This window comes from Thalassophryne amazonica, chromosome 23, assembly GCF_902500255.1.
Source record: "Thalassophryne amazonica chromosome 23, fThaAma1.1, whole genome shotgun sequence".
Classification (NCBI taxonomy): Eukaryota; Metazoa; Chordata; class Actinopteri; order Batrachoidiformes; family Batrachoididae; genus Thalassophryne; species Thalassophryne amazonica.
The window spans coordinates 19,979,983-20,000,324 of NC_047125.1; the positions used below are offsets into that span (position 1 = coordinate 19,979,983).

Here is a 20,342-nt window from a genome sequence, read left to right on the forward strand (position 1 = left end):
GTTCTTTGCCTGTCTTTCAAAGGAGACTCTCTGTTTGTCCAGATGAGCAGTGGTCAGCTGCAGCATCTGTTCTTTAGCTGCCATGGTCACCTCCAGTTCAGCCACACGCTACTGTAACTCGCTCAGCTCTTCCTGATGTCTTTGCATCATCGCCTCCTTCTCCTGTCTGACTAGAGCCAGCTGCCACTTGTATTCTGTCTCTTTGCCTTGACACTGAGACTCCAGAGCTGAGAGGCGTTCACTCAGCAACCTCATGTTGCGGTCGTCGCCGTCACTCTACCTCATATCCAGAATCTGGCGCTCAGTGGAGGTGATGCTTGTTCCCACAGATGCCTTCTCAGCGGTGGCCACCCCGCCTTGTCTGCCTTTTCTATCCTGCTTTCACCTCCATCATCCCATCCACGATTTAAAGGAGTTCTTGTCTTCTCCTGGATCCTGTGTTCTGGGGTGATGACAGATAGTTCCCCGTGGATAAATTTACGTTCACTGCTTAACATTTTACAGTTTGTTTTCTCCTCAGTTGTTGTCTCTGTAATTTGTCCACCAGACGACTTTTTCAGGTGCCTGATAACTTTTTTGGTGTTGGACTCTGAGCCAGCAAAGAGGTTTAACAGGTTGCACCCTGACTTGGTTGACCTACTTGCACAAAAGACTTTGTTCAAATAATGTCCTCACCCAGGCTTTTTGAAGCACAGCTGATGATGTCTGAGCCTTCTTTGTATACCTGCTTTGTGATGTCACAATGCACCACTCATTGATGTTTCCTGCCCAATTCTTTGAAGATCACTCACTGTGATAAAAGAACCTGACAGATGCCAAATGCATCTGCTTCTGACAGTTGATAATGTCAGAGCCTGCTTTATGACGTCACAGCACGCCACTCTCATTGCCACTCTCGTTGGCGCGACAACATACAGATTGTGTCTCTTCCCAGATCGATCTATTTCAGTGCAGCTTCTTGTTCTGACTTTAACACAAAGTTAACACCCAAGTCTTTCATTCATTCAATTAATTTAGATGAGATACGTGTGTGTAACGTTATATCCCAGATTGGACGGTTTCCTGCTCAATCAGGCAGGTTCGAATTTACAGTGTGTTGCCAGATTGGGCGGTTTTGATTTTATTTTGTGCGTAACATTAACAGGGCTGGTTCATGATCCGTTTGCAAAAGATTTTAAAAATATATTTACATAAAAATACATTTTTACATAAACCAAACCAGGAAAGTGCTTCATCAGGAGGCTTTGTAGTTGCTTTTTTTTATAGTAGATGTGAGTGGCTGCTGCATTTTATTGCTGTAGGATTGTTATTTATGCCGCAGCTGCACTGCTTTTATGGTCAAAAATATACTGTATTATATAACGGCTGAGTGGATCATTGTCATTTGATTGGTGCTTTGTATGTCACATGACATGGATTCATCCCATTTGTGTTGCATTGCATTTAAAGTGCAGCTTGGTTCCATTTAGAGTGCAAATTTGGTTCCATACGTTTGGTACCATTGCACTCTGCACACGTCCGCATGTCCTCACATGCACATGTGATCACGCGCATGTGCATGTACGCGCGCCCACACGTGCACGCACAGGCACGTGCACACGCACACACAAAACAAATCCACTGTGCCGTCTGGAGGCTGTTGGCAGGAAGTTGGAATGAAAAGCTGGATAAATTTCTGATGTGATTGTTTTTTTTGTTTTTTTTTTCGCTGCACTGAGGATGTACACAGTCTCTGTTTTGGCAGTGCGCGCACGCACAAGCGCCAATCAGGTTGCGGTGCACGCCCGGGGGGGCAACGACTCTCCCAAGACATAATTTGATTGAGCTAACTGACGCTCCTAATTCTTGTAAGAGACACACACATACACACACAAAACAAATCCACTGTGCTGTCTGGAGGCTGTTAGCAGGATGAAAGAATGAAAAGCTGAACGTGATTTTTATTTTTTTTTTTGCTGCACTAAGTACATACACAGTCGACCGACCCTGTTGCGTGTGTGTGCGTGTGCGCACGCGGGGGACAACAACACGATGATTTGATTGAGCTTACTGACGCTGCTAATTCTTGTAACATACATACACACACACACACACAAAATCCACTCCACTGTAAACTGTGTGGATGCATGAAGAACTGTTCACATGAAATGCTGACGTGATTTTTGGCTGGACTGAGGAACTACACAAAGTCTTCTTTTTTTTATGAGTCTGAAGTCAGTGCACAGCATCACTGGACGACACGTTACAATTTGGACTTTAGCAGGAGTGGAACACCAAAATGTAAGTCCCTTTTCTGTTGTTTATAAATTAATAAAATATCAAATGGCAAGGATCTATTTTAGTTATATAAAAAGAATAATGAATGTTTTTACATTGTTTCAATGGAATGAATATGTAATTCGGTGAAAGCTGCAACATACCTGTATATATGTGTATGAAATCAGTCCCACTGATGTTTTGGGACAAGAACATGGCTCCTGACACTGGTAACATATTTTAAATTACAAAATGGTTTGAGGGTGTTTTTGCAACAACATGACAAATTATTTCAATCTGACATGGGTTCTTCAGGCTTCAGTCATTATACCCTTCAATTTGGCAGCATTATCAATTTATATATCTTGAGCAATGTCGCAGTCGATCAATATGGAGGGAAAGTTGTGATTATATATATATATATATTTTTTTTTTTTTTTTGCCATATTGCCCACCAAGAACTGCAGTTGTTTTCAACAAACCTGGAAAATTTAAATGCCCTCAACAAGGCTACAATCTTGGCCACTGAGGCATTGGTGAACAGTAATGTATAATAAATAAAGACTAATTGCAGGTTTTGTATTAAAATTAATGTTATAAATTTGTTGCCATGATATTTGGCAGTTCTTTGAAGAATTTTTCTGTATACTAGGGCTGTAACTAATGGTTATTCTCATATCTATTCATCTGTTAAATTGTTTTCTTAATTAATTGATTAGTTGTTTGGTTCTTAAAATGTCAGGAAATGTTGATACATGTCTATCATGTTTCTCAAAGCCCAAGATAATGTCTGCCAAAAATATCTGGCATTGTCAAAAGTTTATTGACTCAGTTTATTGACAGGGAGGAGACAAGAAAATCAGAATGAAACCAGGAAATAATTTCCACTGAAAAGCCAAAGTCAGAGACTATGGGGCCTTTTTTTTTTCATTAAAAAAAGACTTAAAACCAATTAATCAATTATGAAAATAGTTGGCCATTAATTTTGGAGTGGATTCATCATTGATAGTGTGCACACAAATGGTTAATTAATCAAATGACAAACAGAAGATTAATTGGCATCTTACAGTAAAGTTAAGATCATTTGTGACCTTCAGGAGTTATTCCAGGTGGATCCACTGATTGCAATAAATCACATTTCAATAAATTGAAATATGGTCTACAATTCTGTGGTCAAAATGCTCAGTCGCGGTATTAAATTTTTGACACCATAAGTATTACATGCAAAAAAAATAAAAATTCAAATACTGAATGCACTGAAGGACAGTTGTTTGTAAATATAAGGAAACGTACGTGTTGACGTGTTCATTTTATTATGTGACTACCTCATAATTATTTGTAAGACGTCTTTATAGACATCCAGATATGAGCTGGCGGTCATTAAATGATAAGCAGTGATTTAGCTTTCAAGCTGTTTGTGTTTTCATAGCTTTATCCCTAAAATACACAAATTATATATATATATATATATATATATATATATATATATATAGATAGATATATATATATATATCAATAATTTGTAATCAATTTTTAATCTGGACCCTCCTCTTTGTCCAAGGCCACCCAAAAACGTAATCCTAGGGTATATTCCACGACCAGTCTTTTCAAAATTTTGCCAAAATGTGTTCATTCATTTTTGGTTGATTCTGCAATGAAAATATTACCTTTTGGCATAGAACGCCATCTACATAAGTTCAAACCCCATCCTCGTAACTAAGGTTCTTGTCCATTGGGCTGAGGTTTGCGCCCATGTTCCACTGGCTGCTTTGTACGTCAGGAAAGGAAATGAGTGTATTTCCTCCCCTTTTTATCTAAAGGAAGTGCCAAAATAAGCATCAGCACCGCAGCAGCCGAGTCCCGGACACCTTCGTCACTTGCTGTCCAGTTGGACTCTGATTGAGACCGAGGAGTTCACTGCCACAGAGGTACCATGAATTCCATCAGGGTTTTTGTGCTTCTTCTGGTGGCATCTTCCCACCTCTTCATACCAGGTACAGTGATCGTTCAAACTCCCAAGTGAGGCGTTTTGCAGAACCAGAGCTGACGATACTCACAAGTCTTTGATCTTCTTGAGATCACTCACTTTGCATTCTATTTTAGACATTTCTGAGGGGACTCCTTCATATTGATATTTATTTCATAATAGACTCAGATGCTATAAATGAGAGGTGGTTTTATTCTTCTGTGCTTCTTTTATAGTGATGCACAGTAGTATTTGGTTTGACTGATAAGTAGTTTTGTTTTGGTATTTGAAAATATAAACATCATCATGTGGTGTAAAAAGTGCTCACACTTTTAACGTTATCTCCCAGATGTACTGTCAAAATGCGTATTTCCGCTCAGATAAGCCCTCTGCGTGCATGTGTGCTTTCAACTGTCCTCAACATTTACGGCAAAGAACTTCAGATATGATCTTTGTTATTTTGCACGATTTACCTCGAAGGGACAGTTTCAGAATAAATCGGCATCTGGCCTAAAACTGGGTTTTGGAGGTCCCATCCTGGGTAGGAAAGTTGATGAATGAGGATACCTTTAAAAGAAAAATGGGATTTTGGTTTTCTTTGTGAAGAAGAGAAACTAAAGATAAACCATAAACTTCAGTTGAGATCTATAAATTGACAGTATCTTCTGGTTGCAGGAAAGGGAAAGAGAGGGCGGTTCTTGAGTTGTTTGTTTTTATTGCATGAAGCCAAAGGAACTTTTAACTGTTCTGCCTGCTCCAGATAGGTGATCTCACAGTTGATAACCGGTGGGAACCAAACCGCCTCAAACTGCCTTGTGTCTCACAGAGACGGCACGTCATTGTCCTGAGGGTGAAACATCCCTGCTGGCAACAGATCTACTTTCAACGTTTGGCTACAGGCACCTGGAGGAAATGTCCTTGCCCGACAGAGACATTTTACTTTTTCTTCATGTGGAAGAAAGGTGGAAATCATCATAATTAATGTACTCATGTCACCAAATTCAAGTTAATTTATGTCTCTGCAAACAGACTATATTAAATACTTACACTCCTGGCAAACAAAAATTTGGGAAGGTTGCATCTTCTTTCCAAATCACCCTGTCCATCGATCCATGAACCTCATAAGTGCAACTCCACCTCAACTGGTTGGTGGATTTCAGTGATACGTCACACAATGGAAGCACACCTTGTGAAGATGTGCATGAAGGAAAACATTTCTGGTCCAACATCTTCAAGGGCTGACTGGACATTAATTGTTTTGCTTATTCATCGTTTTTGACGATTGCAGGATGTTTGCTACCACTGATATGGATAATACATAGATGCAACTAGTGTGAGCAGGTGCTTCATTAGGAGAAGGAGATGGGCTACAGGTTGAGACCTGGTTAGATTCGTGGCCTGCGTCCTTGGACAAGACATTTCATCTGCATTGTCTTAGTCCACAAAGTGTCACAGTTTGTAACTGGACCCAAAAGCAGACTCAAATCCGAAAACGGTTTCAAAGTATTTATTCAATTTAACTGGAGGCTGAGGAGCAGGTACCAAGGCGGGAGTGTAAGCAGGCAGGTGCACTAGTAAGTAGCAGGCAGGTAAACAGGAAGGTAGCAGGCTGGCAACAGGGTAGTAGTAGGCAGGTAAACAGGTAAGTAGTAAGCAGACAAACAGATGAGTAGCAGGCAGGTTTTCATTGAGTATCAGAAACAACAAACTGGCAAGTTGTGAAGGGCTGCACTCCATCTTAAAATGGAGGTTGACTGGAGATGATTGCCAGCTGTGCTGCAGGAGGCTGGAAGATCCGCCCAGATAGGTGGAGACAAGCCAACACAGGAAGGGAGGGGGAGAGGAGGCTGAGGAGTGTGACACAAAGCTGTAAAAGGTTACTGGCTTTAGCTGGGGAAGCAACGTGCATTGGACTGGCGCCCCTTTCGGTGGAGTTGTTGGCTCTCATGGACTACACAGGACGTACTTGTTCTTTCTCTAGTATGGTAAAGTGAGTATTTTCTGAGCTTGCTCATACTGTATATCTCAGATTTGAGGTTTTTTTTTTTTAAATTATTATTCTTATTCTTTTAGTGCAGGGGTGCCCAAGTTTGGTCCTCGAGATCTACCTTCCTGACACTCTTAGTTGTCTCCCTGCGCCAACACACCCGAATCTAATGAAAGGCTCATTAAAAGCCAGCTAACAAGTCTTTCATTGGATTCAGGTGTGTTGGAACAGGGAGACAACTAAGAGTGTCAGGAAGGTAGATCTCGAGGACCGAACTTGGGCACCCCTGTTTTAGTGGGTACAACAAGTGCTTTGCTCTTCTTTGATGATTTCTAGTGGGGTAGGAGTTGGCTTCGCAATACGAAGACCCGAGTTCATTTGGGAGTCACTTTACCTGTCTTTGTCCTTGGAAAAGGCATTGCCTTGTCCCAGTTCACCCATCTGGAAATGGGTGACTGGACAAGTAATCTGCAATGTCCCGATATCCTGTCCAAGTGGAGTTGAAGAGTCTACTTAATCCTCTGTGATTCTGTGATTTCGCCTTCACAATGTGAACTTTGGTTTTGAACTTGCTCCAAAATATTACTGTGGTGTAAAGCTTCACACAGACAAACCTTCTGGCACTGAGACTTGCAGCCAGGGTCAGCTGTACCAATTTTAGTGTAAAATGTAGTAAAAGTCAGTCACGGTGGACAACAGCTGAGACAAGAAGGTCAGGGGTCAACAATAGTGTGTGTGTGTGTGTGACAGGATGCAGCTCCATACTACTGCAGCTCTCCAAGCAGGCAGAGGATATCCACCTCAGCCCGGCACGGCCGCTGCCATATCTCAACTTCTCAGACCCACAGTGACACTTGGAGAGGACGCACCTTTGTCTCAGGCGCGGGCCTTTCAAGCTGTGCCAAACAGGAATGATAAAAATATGTTGCTGTGATCCCAAAAAGTGGGAATCTGTCTGAGGAAATTTTTTATGCAGACAGTGTTGTGAAGACTGCGCTGAAGTGCCCCTGACCACAGCACTCGGACCTCCCTACCATCACGTTTGTTTTACAGCAGAACAGCAGAAATTTATGAATTTTCAGGCTCTGCATGGTGATTTACCTGCTCGTAAAGGTGGACTTTGCAACTGTATGGCACCACAAGGACTTTAAGGTCTTCTGATCAAGGTTTGTTCTGTTCTGAAATCTAGATTTAAAAACTACAGTTGACAGAGCCTTAGCAGCCTTGACACTTAACACTTTGTTCTGACTACACACTACAACTCAATAAGTCATTCATCTCTTACTTGAAATATGTATTTGTTTGTTTGGTTTTGTTTATTTTTAAGGTTGTTTTGAAATTAGACCAAGGACTTATTCTTTTCTGGAACAGAAATGGGATCCCTGGAATTGCAACTGAATGGTTTTACATGCTCTCTGTGGAATTGGAGTTGGTCTTCCAATCTACACTTCAGGGACTTGCCTTTGAAGAAAGGTCCAGTGTCCTTGACTTTGTGGATAATACGAGGGCTCTTGACAGAACTCATGGGCTGTACTCACTGCAGCATTTTAGAAGTTGAGAAAGACGTTGGCGTGTCTTGTTTGTGTTCTGGATCAAGATGAAGATTCAAGCTGTCAATGATTTCTTGAGTTGTACCATCAGCAGTGGGTTTGTACTGTAGGTGAGCAAAGTGTTGAACTTGTCAAGATTCATTTGCCTTGTCAGTGACATTCATGTCTCTCAGACCTCAGCCTGCGAAGCTGAGAGACATCTGAGAAGAGCCTATAGAGTGATGAAGTGAGTGATCAAAGGTGTATGATGGTACAGTTGGAGAGTTAAAAAGAAAGAGACCCGCACAGCCAGTCAGCTCCCGAGCAAACCTTTAATGCAGCACCAAAAGAAAGTGTGACGTTTCGTGCCTCGCCCTTCCTCAGACATAATCATCATGTCAGGATGAACCTGTATATAAACGCACAATGATTAGCAACATGTGTTGCCAATCATTCTTACCCTCTACACACAATCAAACAGGGTACATGCTGAATTAATATTCCACTTCAATCTATTAGAATATCTATTGCATATGAAAAAAGACAAATTCACTGCGGTTTAAATCCAATAAATTACATGACAAAAAAACGCCAATTTGATACTTAAAAAATCTATTACCTTTAAAAGGGCCCTAATCCATTGCCAAATGGGCCAGAACTACCTATAAGCAAAATTTATAACACTCTACACCAGTTAAAAATGACATGATTAAATGATTAATAAATTCATATATTTCGATTAAAAATGGATATCTCTATAATTTCAAAAAACTCAATTAAGTCCATAAAAGGCATGATAATAAACTAACCGATCAATGCCTCTGCACAGTACCACAGCATCAAACAAACAAAACTCACATGCTGTATGCCTTTTGCAATGTGAGCATCAGGTGTACACCATCCTAGAATACTGTGGACAACTAATATTGATTGAACTAAAAAGAAGGTACAAGCCAAAAGAAAAAGCAAACAGGTGCATCCAAATGGTGCGAACAACACAATACTAGAATTGAATCAATATAAACATAGAAATAGACAACAGGGAAAAGATCGCATAAAAACAACTACATAAATATTCATGATGACAAAGCTACAAAAAAGAATCACAAAAAAGGTCTGATGTCAAAATCCTCATTAAGTCCTTTAGGATTGAGAGTGTCCAGCGTGTAGATCCAATAACTTTCTCTTTTAAGTTAAATTTTGATTAATATCGCCACCATGGTTCGTCAATTTTACTTGTTCTATCCCAATAAATCTCAGTGTGCTTACATTATGTTGAGCCTGTGTGAAATGAATGGCCACTGAACTTTTATCTTTATTCCGAATATTAGATCTGTGTTCCGATATTCTAATTTTAAGAGGTCTTGTTGTCTTGCCAATATAGGCTAGGCCACAAGGGCATTTTAACATGTAAATAACATTGGCAGTGTTGCATGAAATAGTGTCACGAATTTTAAAGAATTTGCCAGTTCTGGGATGTAAAAATGATTGAGTTGTATATGTAAAATTACATTGGGCACAATGGCCACAACTATAGTTCCCATGTGGTGATACTTGTGGATAATATGGTTGACAGCATGACGATAAATTTGCACGGACGAGCATGGAGCTCAAATTAAGAGCCCTCTTAAAAACGATACGAGGTGGCAAAGAAAAATCTTTGATGTCTTTTAATTTAGGATCAGTTTTAATGATGTGCCCATGCTTCTTAATAATTTTCTCAAATGCTCCACCTAGTGGTGAATATTGAGCAATGCAGTTCAATCTGGAAGGCTCTGTTTTAATATGTTTGTTCTTACTGTTACTGTTTTTTCGAGCTTCTATGATCCACACTGGATTATATTGTCTCTGTTCAAAACGTTTTTGCAAATCTTTTGCAGATCCGACGTATCCGGTTAAACTGTGAATCAGGCAAACTCTTCTTCAAATGAATCGGATGATATGATGTACCATGCAAAAGCGAATTGCAATCAGTGGGCTTTCTATACAGACTAGTCTCAAGTCTATTGTTTTTTTTATGAATTAAAATATCCAGAAAGTTGATTTGATCTTTATGCCATTCAATGGTAAATTTCAAATTGTAAACATTATCATTGATAAATTTATGAAAATCCCTGAGTGATGATTCAGTATTGCTCCAAACAAAAAATATGTCATCAATATATCTCCTCCAATGTGCAATATGTTGTAAATAAGGATTACCGGTTCCAGAAAGAACAACTTTTTCAAAGAAGCCACAAAACAAAGAAGCAAAGCTAGGGGCCATCCTGGAACTCATGCTCGTACCGGAAATCTGCAAATAGTAGTCAGAGTCAAACATAAAAAAATTAGATGTCAACACAATTTCCATGAAATCTACAATGCTCTTAGTACTCTGTGTATATTCAGTCCGTTGATTTAAGAAAAATTCTACATCTCTGAGACCACTCTCAATCGGAACATTTGTGTATAAGGACTCTATATCCATAGTGACCAGGAAACACTGATCTGGGACTGTAATAGATTGTAATATTTTCAAAAATTCCATGGAATCTTTAACATAAGAGGGAAGTGATGTAACTAATGGCTGTAAAAAATAATCAACAAAGGCTGAGATATTTTCTGTTAAACAGCCAATGGTGTTATGTGTCGGACGCAGCTCGGAGAACCGACCAGCGTTTGAAGGACCCAGTATGAAATAAGCAGAGCACGGTTCAAAGGCTAACTGAATTTAATACATAACAGTGATAATATAATAACAAAAAGGTGCGGCCTGGCGTGGTGCGCTCCCAGCAGCGCTAACGGTCCGGAGGCAGAAGCTGTTTCGGACCCAATGACCCCGCCGACACCCCCCAGGCGGCCGCAACAACCGAGTCTGTGAAAGAAGGAACCATTATGTGAGTCCACACTCTACACACAGAACACTTAAAGGTGTACAAACAGCAAACACTTCCTGGCTTGATTACTGATCAGCTTCCCAACCTGCAGGCATGGAACATCCAGTTCACAAAACTCCACTGCAGTGGAAGCTGATACATGACTAACAAACAGCTCAATACAATAAGGTGTGAGGGACACCACATTTACTGACTGTATAACTGTTAGTCACAAAATCTAACGTACCTCAGGAAGTGTGCTGACGAGCGTGAGACCTCACCCCCTCCTCTTTCACAGACTGTGCATCAAACCTGGACGTTCTCAGCATCCGCTGTTGATGAGATGGCTCCCGAGACGACGATCTCACCCGTCTGGTCACAAGGTCGAGTCTCTGGCAAATACACACTGTGCACTCCAGTCTTAAATGCCAACATGTTCCACTCCATCCAGATGCACCACAGCTGTGAGTCCTGACGAGTCGCAGGTGATCAGGGTGAGGTCCTGACAGCCTCAGCAACACAGCCACTCAGTCCCAAATGCACGCCACCTGGGAGGAAACCAAAAGACAAACAAACCGGCAGCCAGGCCCCCCCAGCCATATAACAAATGGCTCTGCCTGGAGGTGTAGCCGTATACTCTTTGTGGATCTTAGGAAGAATATAAAAGACTGGAGTGACTGGACTGTCCACCTTCATAAACCGATGGTCAGATGTCGAAATTTCATTGTCTGCCAAAAGATCAAGTTTTTTATGAATCCTCTGTTTAAACTCTGTAGTGGGATTATGGTCCAATTTTCTATAAACAGATATATTGTTTAATTGTTTTTGTATTTCTTTAATATACTTTGTCCGGTCCAGAATGACAATGGCTCCCCCTTTGTCAGCACTTTTAATGATGATCGAATTATCCTTCTTAAGAGATTCTAATTCAGTCTTTTGTTCCCTGCTAAGATTGTCTGCTACTTTATATTGTCTTTTTGTAGAGAGAAGTTGAGACACATCAAATTCCACGAGTCTGCAGTATGTATCTATGGAGGCATTTCTCCTCTGTGGTGGAATGAATGTACTTTTACCTCTGAATGGTGTTTTTGGCCCAGAAATGGATGGTTGATCGATATTATTCGCTTCCTGTTGTTCTTGTGTCAGTCTCACTTCACCAGTCTCAGAGCCATGAGTGACAGAAGCAGACGACTTGACAGAGTTCATAGCACCATAAAACTCCTTCAGGCGTAAATTACGAAAAAACTTCTGAAAGTCCACTATGGCATCAAAGTCTTCGCAATACATAGTAGGCACAAAGGAGAGGCTTTTGGAGAGTTACCCATGGGTTTAGAGATTCTGGGCTTCCGGTCTTACTGTATGATTGTGACAGCTGGATGTCTGGAATAGTCACCAGTTACGACTAAAAGCAGGTCTATTGCCCAATGGATGTGGCAACATGCAATGCCAGTGCATGATCCCAAACCACCTGACTTGGTGTCTGACCTTCTGCCTGACGTACTGTTTGACCTACAACCTGACCCAGTATCCGAACTACCACCTGATCTACTGCCCCACCCACCTCATCACCTACTGCCTGACCTTCTACCTGATCTAATGGCTGTCCTAACGCCTGATTTACTGTCTGACCAACCACTTGACCTACCATCTGACCTACTACCTAACGTAACACCTGACCTACTGCTTAATCTACCACCTGAGCTTTCTCCTGACCTACTACCCAACCTGGCCTGACCTACCACTTCACCTATCATCTGGACTACAGCCTGATCTACAGCCTGACCCACTGCCTGCCCTTCCTGCACTGTAGCTGTCATGTGAAGCTCACTGTTGTTCTTCTGCTTCACTTTTATCAGCTGTCTCAAGCCAAGATCCACCAACACCCTCGACAAAACCAATACTAACAGCCACCACATCAACCGTACCCAATGCTGCGGCAGCAACAAGCAAAACAGCAGCAGCAACAGATGCTGCAAAAGCAGCAGGAACAGACGCAGCAGCAATAACAACTGCAACAACAAAATTGCCAAAAAGTAAGTAAATCCTGGAATGAAGTTGGGTATTGATCTTAAATAGAAAATGTGGGTTTTCAATCCATCTAGATTTTGTGCACATGTGAAACATCTCTGTTGATGTGCAGTCAGGTGACCATCTGCTTTGATTTTTTTGGGGGGGCTCATGCAAGCATTTATATCTCGGTGTATGTGTGTATGTTCTGCCAGCAACCCAAACAGCTCCAGCCACTACGGTTGCTGCTCCGATTGAACCCACTACGCCTGCTACATCGGCCAGTGAGTGCTGAAATGATACGATGGATGGAGTGCTGGAGGGATGGATGGGTGCATGATATTCCAGCTTTTCTTTCTCTTCCAGGCAAAACTGAGGCGCCAGCTCCGATGCCTGCAAAGACGACTCTTCCACCGCCTGCTCCACCAACTCCTCTACCAACTGCTCTACCAACTACTCCAAAAGTGAAAGTGAAAGCCAATGAAAGTGAGCATTCATGTCAACACCTCTGTGGCTTCCTACTCATCCAGTGCAAATAAAAATAATTTGAATCATTGTTATTAATAGTATTATTAATGTGATTTCTCTTCGCACTGCCCTTTGCATTTACACGTTATTTTTCATTTGTCGGAATTAGCTGCTTCAGAAATGGGCCGAAACAACACCTTGGAGCCAAGATCTTCAAAACCTGCAAAGAATGCCTCTGGAACTCTGAACACCTCGAAAGACACACAAAGTAGGCAAAGTTTTCTTGTTAATTTTCTATTTTATTGCCGCAAATGATCACAGCTTCTTCAAGTTCTCGTTATGTAAAGTGTGATTGAAGTCGAGGTTTGATCATGCTTGACATTCAGTGTTGGAATGAAGTGTACCAGGGTGTAATAAAAAGTTTGAATATTTTTAGGACCAGATGAAAGCTTTGAAATACCAACAATCAAAGGACGTACGTACCAAAATACATTTTTGTCATAATTTCAAAACTATGAGCAGATTAAAACTTGAACATGTTTGAAGTTCAATTTTTACTCTTTAATGTTCAGCAGGTGCACCCACTCGTGTTCCAGGTATGTATGATGTCGTGTGTGTGTGACGGACTGCAAACAATCACTATGTTGGAAATGTTGTTTGAATTTGACATTATGTAAATACAACATTCCAGATCGGCAAGGAAATGAAAATAAAACATCTCAAGAGAAAGGTGCTGGTAAGTTATGCTGTCCTTTACTATCATATGTGAGAGATGAGGAAAACATTGGAAGTATACTGACCAAGAACGTTTTTAAAGGTTCTCAGACTGGCGGTGAAAAGAAAGAATCCCCTAAATCAGGTAATGTATTCCACCCAACTGTTACCTTATGGTTATTTTTCTGAGCTGCACCGATGCCGATGACGTCTGAGTTCCTCTTCAGACAAACGGCTGTGGTGGATTTTGCTGCCTGTCCTCCTGGTTGGCGCTGCAGCTTCCATCTTCATCCTCAGGTTCAAATTCAAGAAGGTCCACGATCACACAGGTAAGTAAACACGCACCGAAAGCATGAGTATGGTCAACTCTGAACTTGCTTATTGTTTGAGATTTTTAACATTCATATAGAAGCACACTGCATTTTATTCCAGTGGCGGCTCCCTGAGCTTATAAATGAGGTGACCAAAGGGGGAGGTGGGGGGCTGAGTGTCACATTAGTGTGGCAACCAAGATTTTTGCACATGCATACAAATAGATATTAATCTGTGTCTGTTGGTTTGGTTGATCTCACTTCCTGTAAGTCGTCCTCCATTTGGTTTCACCGCCATGTTATTTAGATATACTTTAGTATACTAGCATAGTTCCACCTTAGAATTGGAATATAACACATAAGATATACCTTACTGAATTTTCATGTGCGTGTGAGGTTGGATTTCAATTTCTGAAGCAAGAATTTTTCCGTTTATTCAACCCCTTTTTGAAAATAATTTCATTGTTTACTGAGTTAAAAAGGCTATTTAAGCATTTTTGCAGTATAAAAGGTTTTCTTTCCATTTCTTGATTTTTCTACGTTTTTATATTAATTTTCCTCAGAAAAAAAGAAAGTACAAGAAAGTAAAGTGCATTCAAATGGGGGACAGTTGTACACAGCAAAAATTCAGAAAAAAAAAAAAACCATATATATGACAGAATGAAATGTTTGACAAACACCTGCCCCTTATTCAGATAAAGGCCAATAATTTGCCAGTTGTGTGTATGTGTCCAGTCGAAATTCTCCTTCTGGAGCCGCCCCTGTTTCATTCATGCTGTGCCGAAAATGTCCAGCTACTATATGACAGGGTTTGTTTGTTGAAACTGATATCTTCTTCTGGCGTCTTTTCAACAGACACTTTCGACACCGGCACTGAAAAGTAAGTTTGAAATTTCAAAATGCGGCCTGTATTTCTGAGCTGTGACACTTTGTCCACTTTGTGGCTCCGACTGTCCACAGTGCTTCATTCCAGAGCAGGCCAGAAAGCACCAAGGACGGCGTCATGCTCCTCGGCGTGAAATCATCAAGTGGAGAGGAAAACTGTACGTTATCCCCTTTGTCTTTATTTCTACAGCAGCTCCTTCCACATTTCTCCTGCTGTTTTTTTTTTTTGTTTTTGTTTTTTAACACTCTTCCATCCACACTAACGCTTTATCTCCAGACACGGACATGTAATTATTCCAGGAAAGTTGGGAGCCTTTAATATCTCATTGTGCTGGAAGAGCTTTAGGGCTTTACTGGGCCAGAGAAGGTGTTTCCTGTGATTCCGCACCTCCGCCCTCTAACAAGCAGCAGGGCTTGAAAGATAAAGACTTCCTCACATAAACACAGATTATTTTGGACGGGAGCTATTGTGCGGACGTTAAAGGTCAGTGTGGCCGAGACTCGGCAGGCGTATGCGTGCACTGTTCATGGCTTGTTCACACACTGAATACCCTACCCTTGCAAAACCAAAAAAAAAAAAAAAAATGTGGGTATGAAATGTCCAACCTTCCTTCCGTCATACAATCAGGCATAAACAACTTGGCTGTAAGCGACAAGTGGGAATGTAATCATGCTTTAGGAATTTACTTGAGGAAGCAAGTGTTGATATTGTAGATGTTTTTGAATAGAAGTTTTATAATTTCTTTAAAACTCTTGAATGTACAGTGTTTGTCAGAAGGCCCAAGTACACACAGGAGACCTTCAAGTCCCCAGTTCTGCCACGTGCTGGTGTTAGGATGAAGAATAGTTGATTCGGAGGTAAAAACGTTAAATATTCCTGGTTTGAACAGGCCGGTTTGAAAGTTTGGTTGCTTTTAGTAACAGGAGTTAATTTATGTAATTGCACTTGTTTGTTTCTTTGTGTGTAAGATGTCTCAAAAATTCTCATAGATTTCGATGACATTTACTTGGGAAATTGGCTCAGAGAAAAGTTTAAATTTTGGTGGTGATCCAGCTCTGCCTCCAGATTTTTCCTTTCATCGCTTTCTGTAACATTCCAAGATGGGGTGCTTTAAAATTTACCTGATGACATCACAATGACTTAAGATATCCTGTTGAACATTGGTCATTGCTCTTTTGTTCACTCGAGATTCAAGAATTCTACAAAATGTCTTGTATGTGGTCGTTTTGGGTTCAGTCACTCTGCTCACCATTATTATGTCCACCAAGGACGTAATAATATCATGGGCGTTTATTTATTTGTTTATCTGTTAGCAGGACTACATCAAAACTACTGCACAGATTTTGACGACATTTTCACCACAGATAGATATTAGTCCATGGACAACCCCATTAAATTTTGGAGTTGATCCGGATTCTGGATCAAGATTCACTTTATGTAGGCTTTGAAGGATTAGTTAGCAGGATTAAGTCAAAACTACTGCACAGATTTTGACGATGTTTTCAACACAGATACATATTAGGCCATGGAAGACTTCATTGAATTTTGGAGATGATCCAGATCTGGATTCTGGATCAAGATTCACTTTATATAGGCTTTGAAGGATTATGTTAAAACTGCTTCACGTATTCTCACCAAATTTTAACCACGGATACAAATTAGGGCATGGAAGACTCCATTAAATTTTGGAGGTGATCTGGATCAAGATTTCACTTTATACAGGCTTTGAATGATTACATCAAAACTACTTCATCGATTCTCACCCAATTTTCATGACAGATGGATTTTGTGGCATGTAAGACCACTGAATTTTGAAGGTGGACATCAGAAATCTAGGACTGTTCTTGTTATTCTGAGCTACTGACTCAGACTCTACTTCAGTGCTGATATGATCAGACCTTATTGCTGCATTTTGCTGTCTGTTGTTGGAGACAATTTTTAAAAATTGGTATCTCTCATCATGTACTATCATCATTGAAATACTTGTTAGATCAACTGCAGTATGTTTCCAGTATCAACTCTACCTCAGAATTTTACTTCACAATGTATGGAGTACCACAGGGCTGTGTTTGCGGTCCACAACTATTCTCTCTTTATTTAGCTGTTCTGGGTCAGATTATACATTGCCATGGAATTACCTTTCACTGTTATGCTGATGGCATGTAGCTTTACATTTCTGTTTATCAAGGTAATATCCCCAATATTACAAAGAACATCTCAACAGGCGGTCAAGCTTTTGGGTATTGCACCCCATATTATGGAAAAATTCAGGCTGATGTAAGACACCCCAATTCAATTGAATCTTTTAAATCTGAATTTAAGATGTAGACTTTCTCAGACACCTGGTCTGGTCTTATTTTATTCTAATGTATTGCTTTTATAATTATGATGCTTTGTTGACAGCATAGATGTAAGTTTAACTTTGTTTTTAGTCATCACTTTCATCTCCATGCCTTTGTGAACATTGTTCTGTTCAACATGGCCTTAGCGCCGCGGTGCCATCTAGTGTCTTTTTAAATCCTCATATGCAGTTGTTGTTTTCACCAGCTTTCTTTGTGTGTTTCAGCTGCAGCGCGATAAAAAAAGGCGTGACCAGACATCATGATGACCATCTGGAGGATGTTTAGACATTTTGATTTTATTAGTCTTGTGAAACACTTTGAAAAACATTCCGAATTGGTTTGTACATGATTCTGTGTGATTACAGGAGTCCTCTTTGTTGTTTTTTTTATCTTATTTGTTTGACCAGAATCCTTATATTTGTTAAGTTTCTGAAGACTTTAGACTGCACATCATGTTGAAATGATTGTCTGCTTTTCAAAACACTGTTGTTTCTTTATAATGTTGATTGCAAATTGAGATATTAGAGCTTACGTACTTCGTACCTACATGTATGTACAGAACATGCTTTTCGTAAAGTGCTCTGAACTCAGCTCCAGTGCATATTTGATGTAATAAGTCTTTTCACAGTTTTTGAAAAAGCCAGATGTGTTTTTGTCTGTGGCACCAATTTCTCCTGTGCGAATGTCATTTTGCCTTTCTGAGATATATATATATATATATATATATATACATAGAGACACACACACACATCTGCGTGTGTGTGTGTGTACGCACAGAAAGAACCAAGATACCCCAACCAAGAACCAAGATGATGTATTCTTTAAAAACAATAAAATTAAGTGTTAAAGAAACTACACTGGTTTAGTTCTTTTTAAAGGAAGGGAGCTGGTGACCATGGCTGTTCTCCAAATTAAACTGGTCCCAGCGTATATTGAGCAAGAGGCAGGATACACTGCAGACAAATCCATTCCCAGCTACAGTCACTTTAGAGCTGCTGGTTTACTTCTTTAGATAAATTAGAACATCAGACTGAAACTGTTTTTCCACTCAGAGGTATATATATTTATGTAAAAAAAAAAAAACTAAGCCACCCTTAAAATGTGTGTTTAAGCATCTCTAGCTACTTTATAACATGACTAAAGCTGAAGGTTGTACTTCTGCTTTACAGGTTGTACAATTTTAGGGAGAAACTAACAGAGATATATTTTGTTAAAGATGGCTTTTAGAGCCCGACCGATATATTAGCCGGCCGATATTATCGGCTGATATAAGCCCTTTTCAAAGTACTCACTATCGGCCAATAATGTCTCATAAACAGAACAGTTACTGAAATAATGTTTGTGTTGGCAATGTAAAATTTCCTTGCACCGTTTGTCCAGTAGATGGAGCTCAGACTCCATTCAACTGAGAGCTGCTTACGCCCCTGCTTAAATGTGTTCATCACTGACCCCCATAGTTCGCCCTCACATTGCACTGATCGGCTGACAAAAGCATATAAGTAAGTTTATAAGGATCTATAGCCTTATCCTGAACCTATATCTAAGTTGCAGCAACAAGAGGTGCAAGATCAGATGTATTTCACAACTCTTTTTAAGGATATGTATTTGTGAATTTCACAAAGGTTTAATTCTTGATTGCATTTTTTGAACTTGAAAATTCTCTGTTATAAAGTTAATCAATATGAGGACAAAGCTTCAGCTTTTAGCTCATACCTTTTTTGTTAAGGGTCCAAAGAAGAACATTTTATTTATTAAAATAAATAAATAAATAACATCGGACCAGGAAGCAGAGTTGTAGTCTTCAACCTCTCTGCAGCTTCTCTCCCCCTGCCATCCCCTCATTACCCCATCCCCGTAGAGACGGTGCCTGCTCCCAGACCACCAATAACCAGCAAAAATCTATTTAAGCATAAAAATTCAAAAAGAAAAAATAATATAGCACCTTCAACTGCACCACAGACTAAAACAGTTAAATGTGGTCTATTAAACATTAGGACTCTCTCTTCTAAGTCCCTGTTAGTAAATGATATAATAATTGATCAACATATTGATTTATTCTGCCTTACAGAAACCTGGTTACAGCAGGATGAATATGTTAGTTTAAATGAGTCAACACCCCCGAGTCACACTAACTGCCAGAACGCTCGTAGCACGGGCCAAGGCAGAGGATTAGCAGCAATCTTCCATTCCAGCTTATTGATTAATCAAAAACCCAGACAGAGCTTTAATTCATTTGAAAGCTTGACTCTTAGTTTTGTCCATCGAAATTGGAAGTCCCAAAAAACAGTTTTATTTGTTATTATCTATCGTCCTCCTGGTCGTTACTGTGAGTTTCTCTGTGAATTTTCAGACCTTTTGTCTGACTTAGTGCTTAGCTCAGATAAGATAATTAACATCCACACAGATGCTGAGAATGACAGCCTCAACACTGCATTTAATCTATTATTAGACTCAATTGGCTTTGCTCAAAATGTAAATGAGTCCACCCACCACTTTAATCATATCTTAGATCTTGTTCTGACTTATGGTATGGAAATTGAAGACTTAACAGTATTCCCTGAAAACTCCCTTCTGTCTGATCATTTCTTAATAACATTTACATTTACTCTGATGACTACCCAGCAGTGGGGAATAAGTTTCATTACACTAGAAGTGTTTCAGAAAGCGCTGTAACTAGGTTTAAGGATATGATTCCTTCTTTATGTTCTCTAATGCCATATACCAACACAGTGCAGAGTAGCTACCTAAACTCTGTAAGTGAGATAGAGTATCTCATCAATAGTTTTACATCCTCATTGAAGACAACTTTGGATGCTGTAGCTCCTCTGAAAAAGAGAGCTTTAAATCAGAAGTGCCTGACTCCGTGGTATAACTCACAAACTCGCAGCTTAAAGCAGATAACCCGTAGGTTGGAGAGGAAATGGCGTCTCACTAATTTAGAAGATCTTCACTTAGCCTGGAAAAAGAGTCTGTTGCTCTATAAAAAAGCCCTGCGTAAAGCTAGGACATCTTACTACTCAT

General features: G+C 40.1%; 1 protein-coding gene and 1 long non-coding RNA gene across 2 annotated transcripts; one reads left to right on the forward strand and one right to left on the reverse strand.

Moving 5' to 3' along the window:
- The first annotated feature begins 4,068 nt into the window (after window positions 1-4,068).
- On the forward strand, window positions 4,069-18,019 carry LOC117505148 (flocculation protein FLO11-like). Its single transcript, XM_034164698.1, has 13 exons — window positions 4,069-4,250; window positions 12,450-12,626; window positions 12,807-12,884; window positions 12,967-13,086; window positions 13,238-13,336; window positions 13,505-13,543; window positions 13,641-13,664; window positions 13,760-13,804; window positions 13,886-13,927; window positions 14,010-14,111; window positions 14,949-14,973; window positions 15,054-15,136; window positions 17,546-18,019. Exons 1-13 carry the CDS (start codon window positions 4,190-4,192, stop codon window positions 17,557-17,559), a joined length of 909 nt encoding a protein of 302 aa, XP_034020589.1. The 5' UTR covers window positions 4,069-4,189; the 3' UTR covers window positions 17,560-18,019.
- Window positions 17,893-18,541, reverse strand: LOC117505149. The gene is made up of 2 exons (XR_004559038.1): window positions 18,151-18,541; window positions 17,893-18,019 (listed from the first exon to the last, which is right to left on the reverse strand). It is a non-coding gene; the product is annotated as an uncharacterized LOC117505149 (long non-coding RNA).
- Between the last annotated feature and the right edge of the window lie 1,801 nt (window positions 18,542-20,342).

Bases quoted from the DNA above. Each gene is read 5' to 3' on its own strand.
- LOC117505148 (XM_034164698.1), top strand. From the start codon at position 4,190: ATGAATTCCATCAGGGTTTTTGTGCTTCTTCTGGTGGCATCTTCCCAC. The intron at 13,544-13,640 runs GTACGTACCAAA...TTTAATGTTCAG, and splicing joins AATACCAACAATCAAAGGAC to CAGGTGCACCCACTCGTGTT. The intron at 13,805-13,885 runs GTAAGTTATGCT...ACGTTTTTAAAG, and splicing joins ATCTCAAGAGAAAGGTGCTG to GTTCTCAGACTGGCGGTGAA.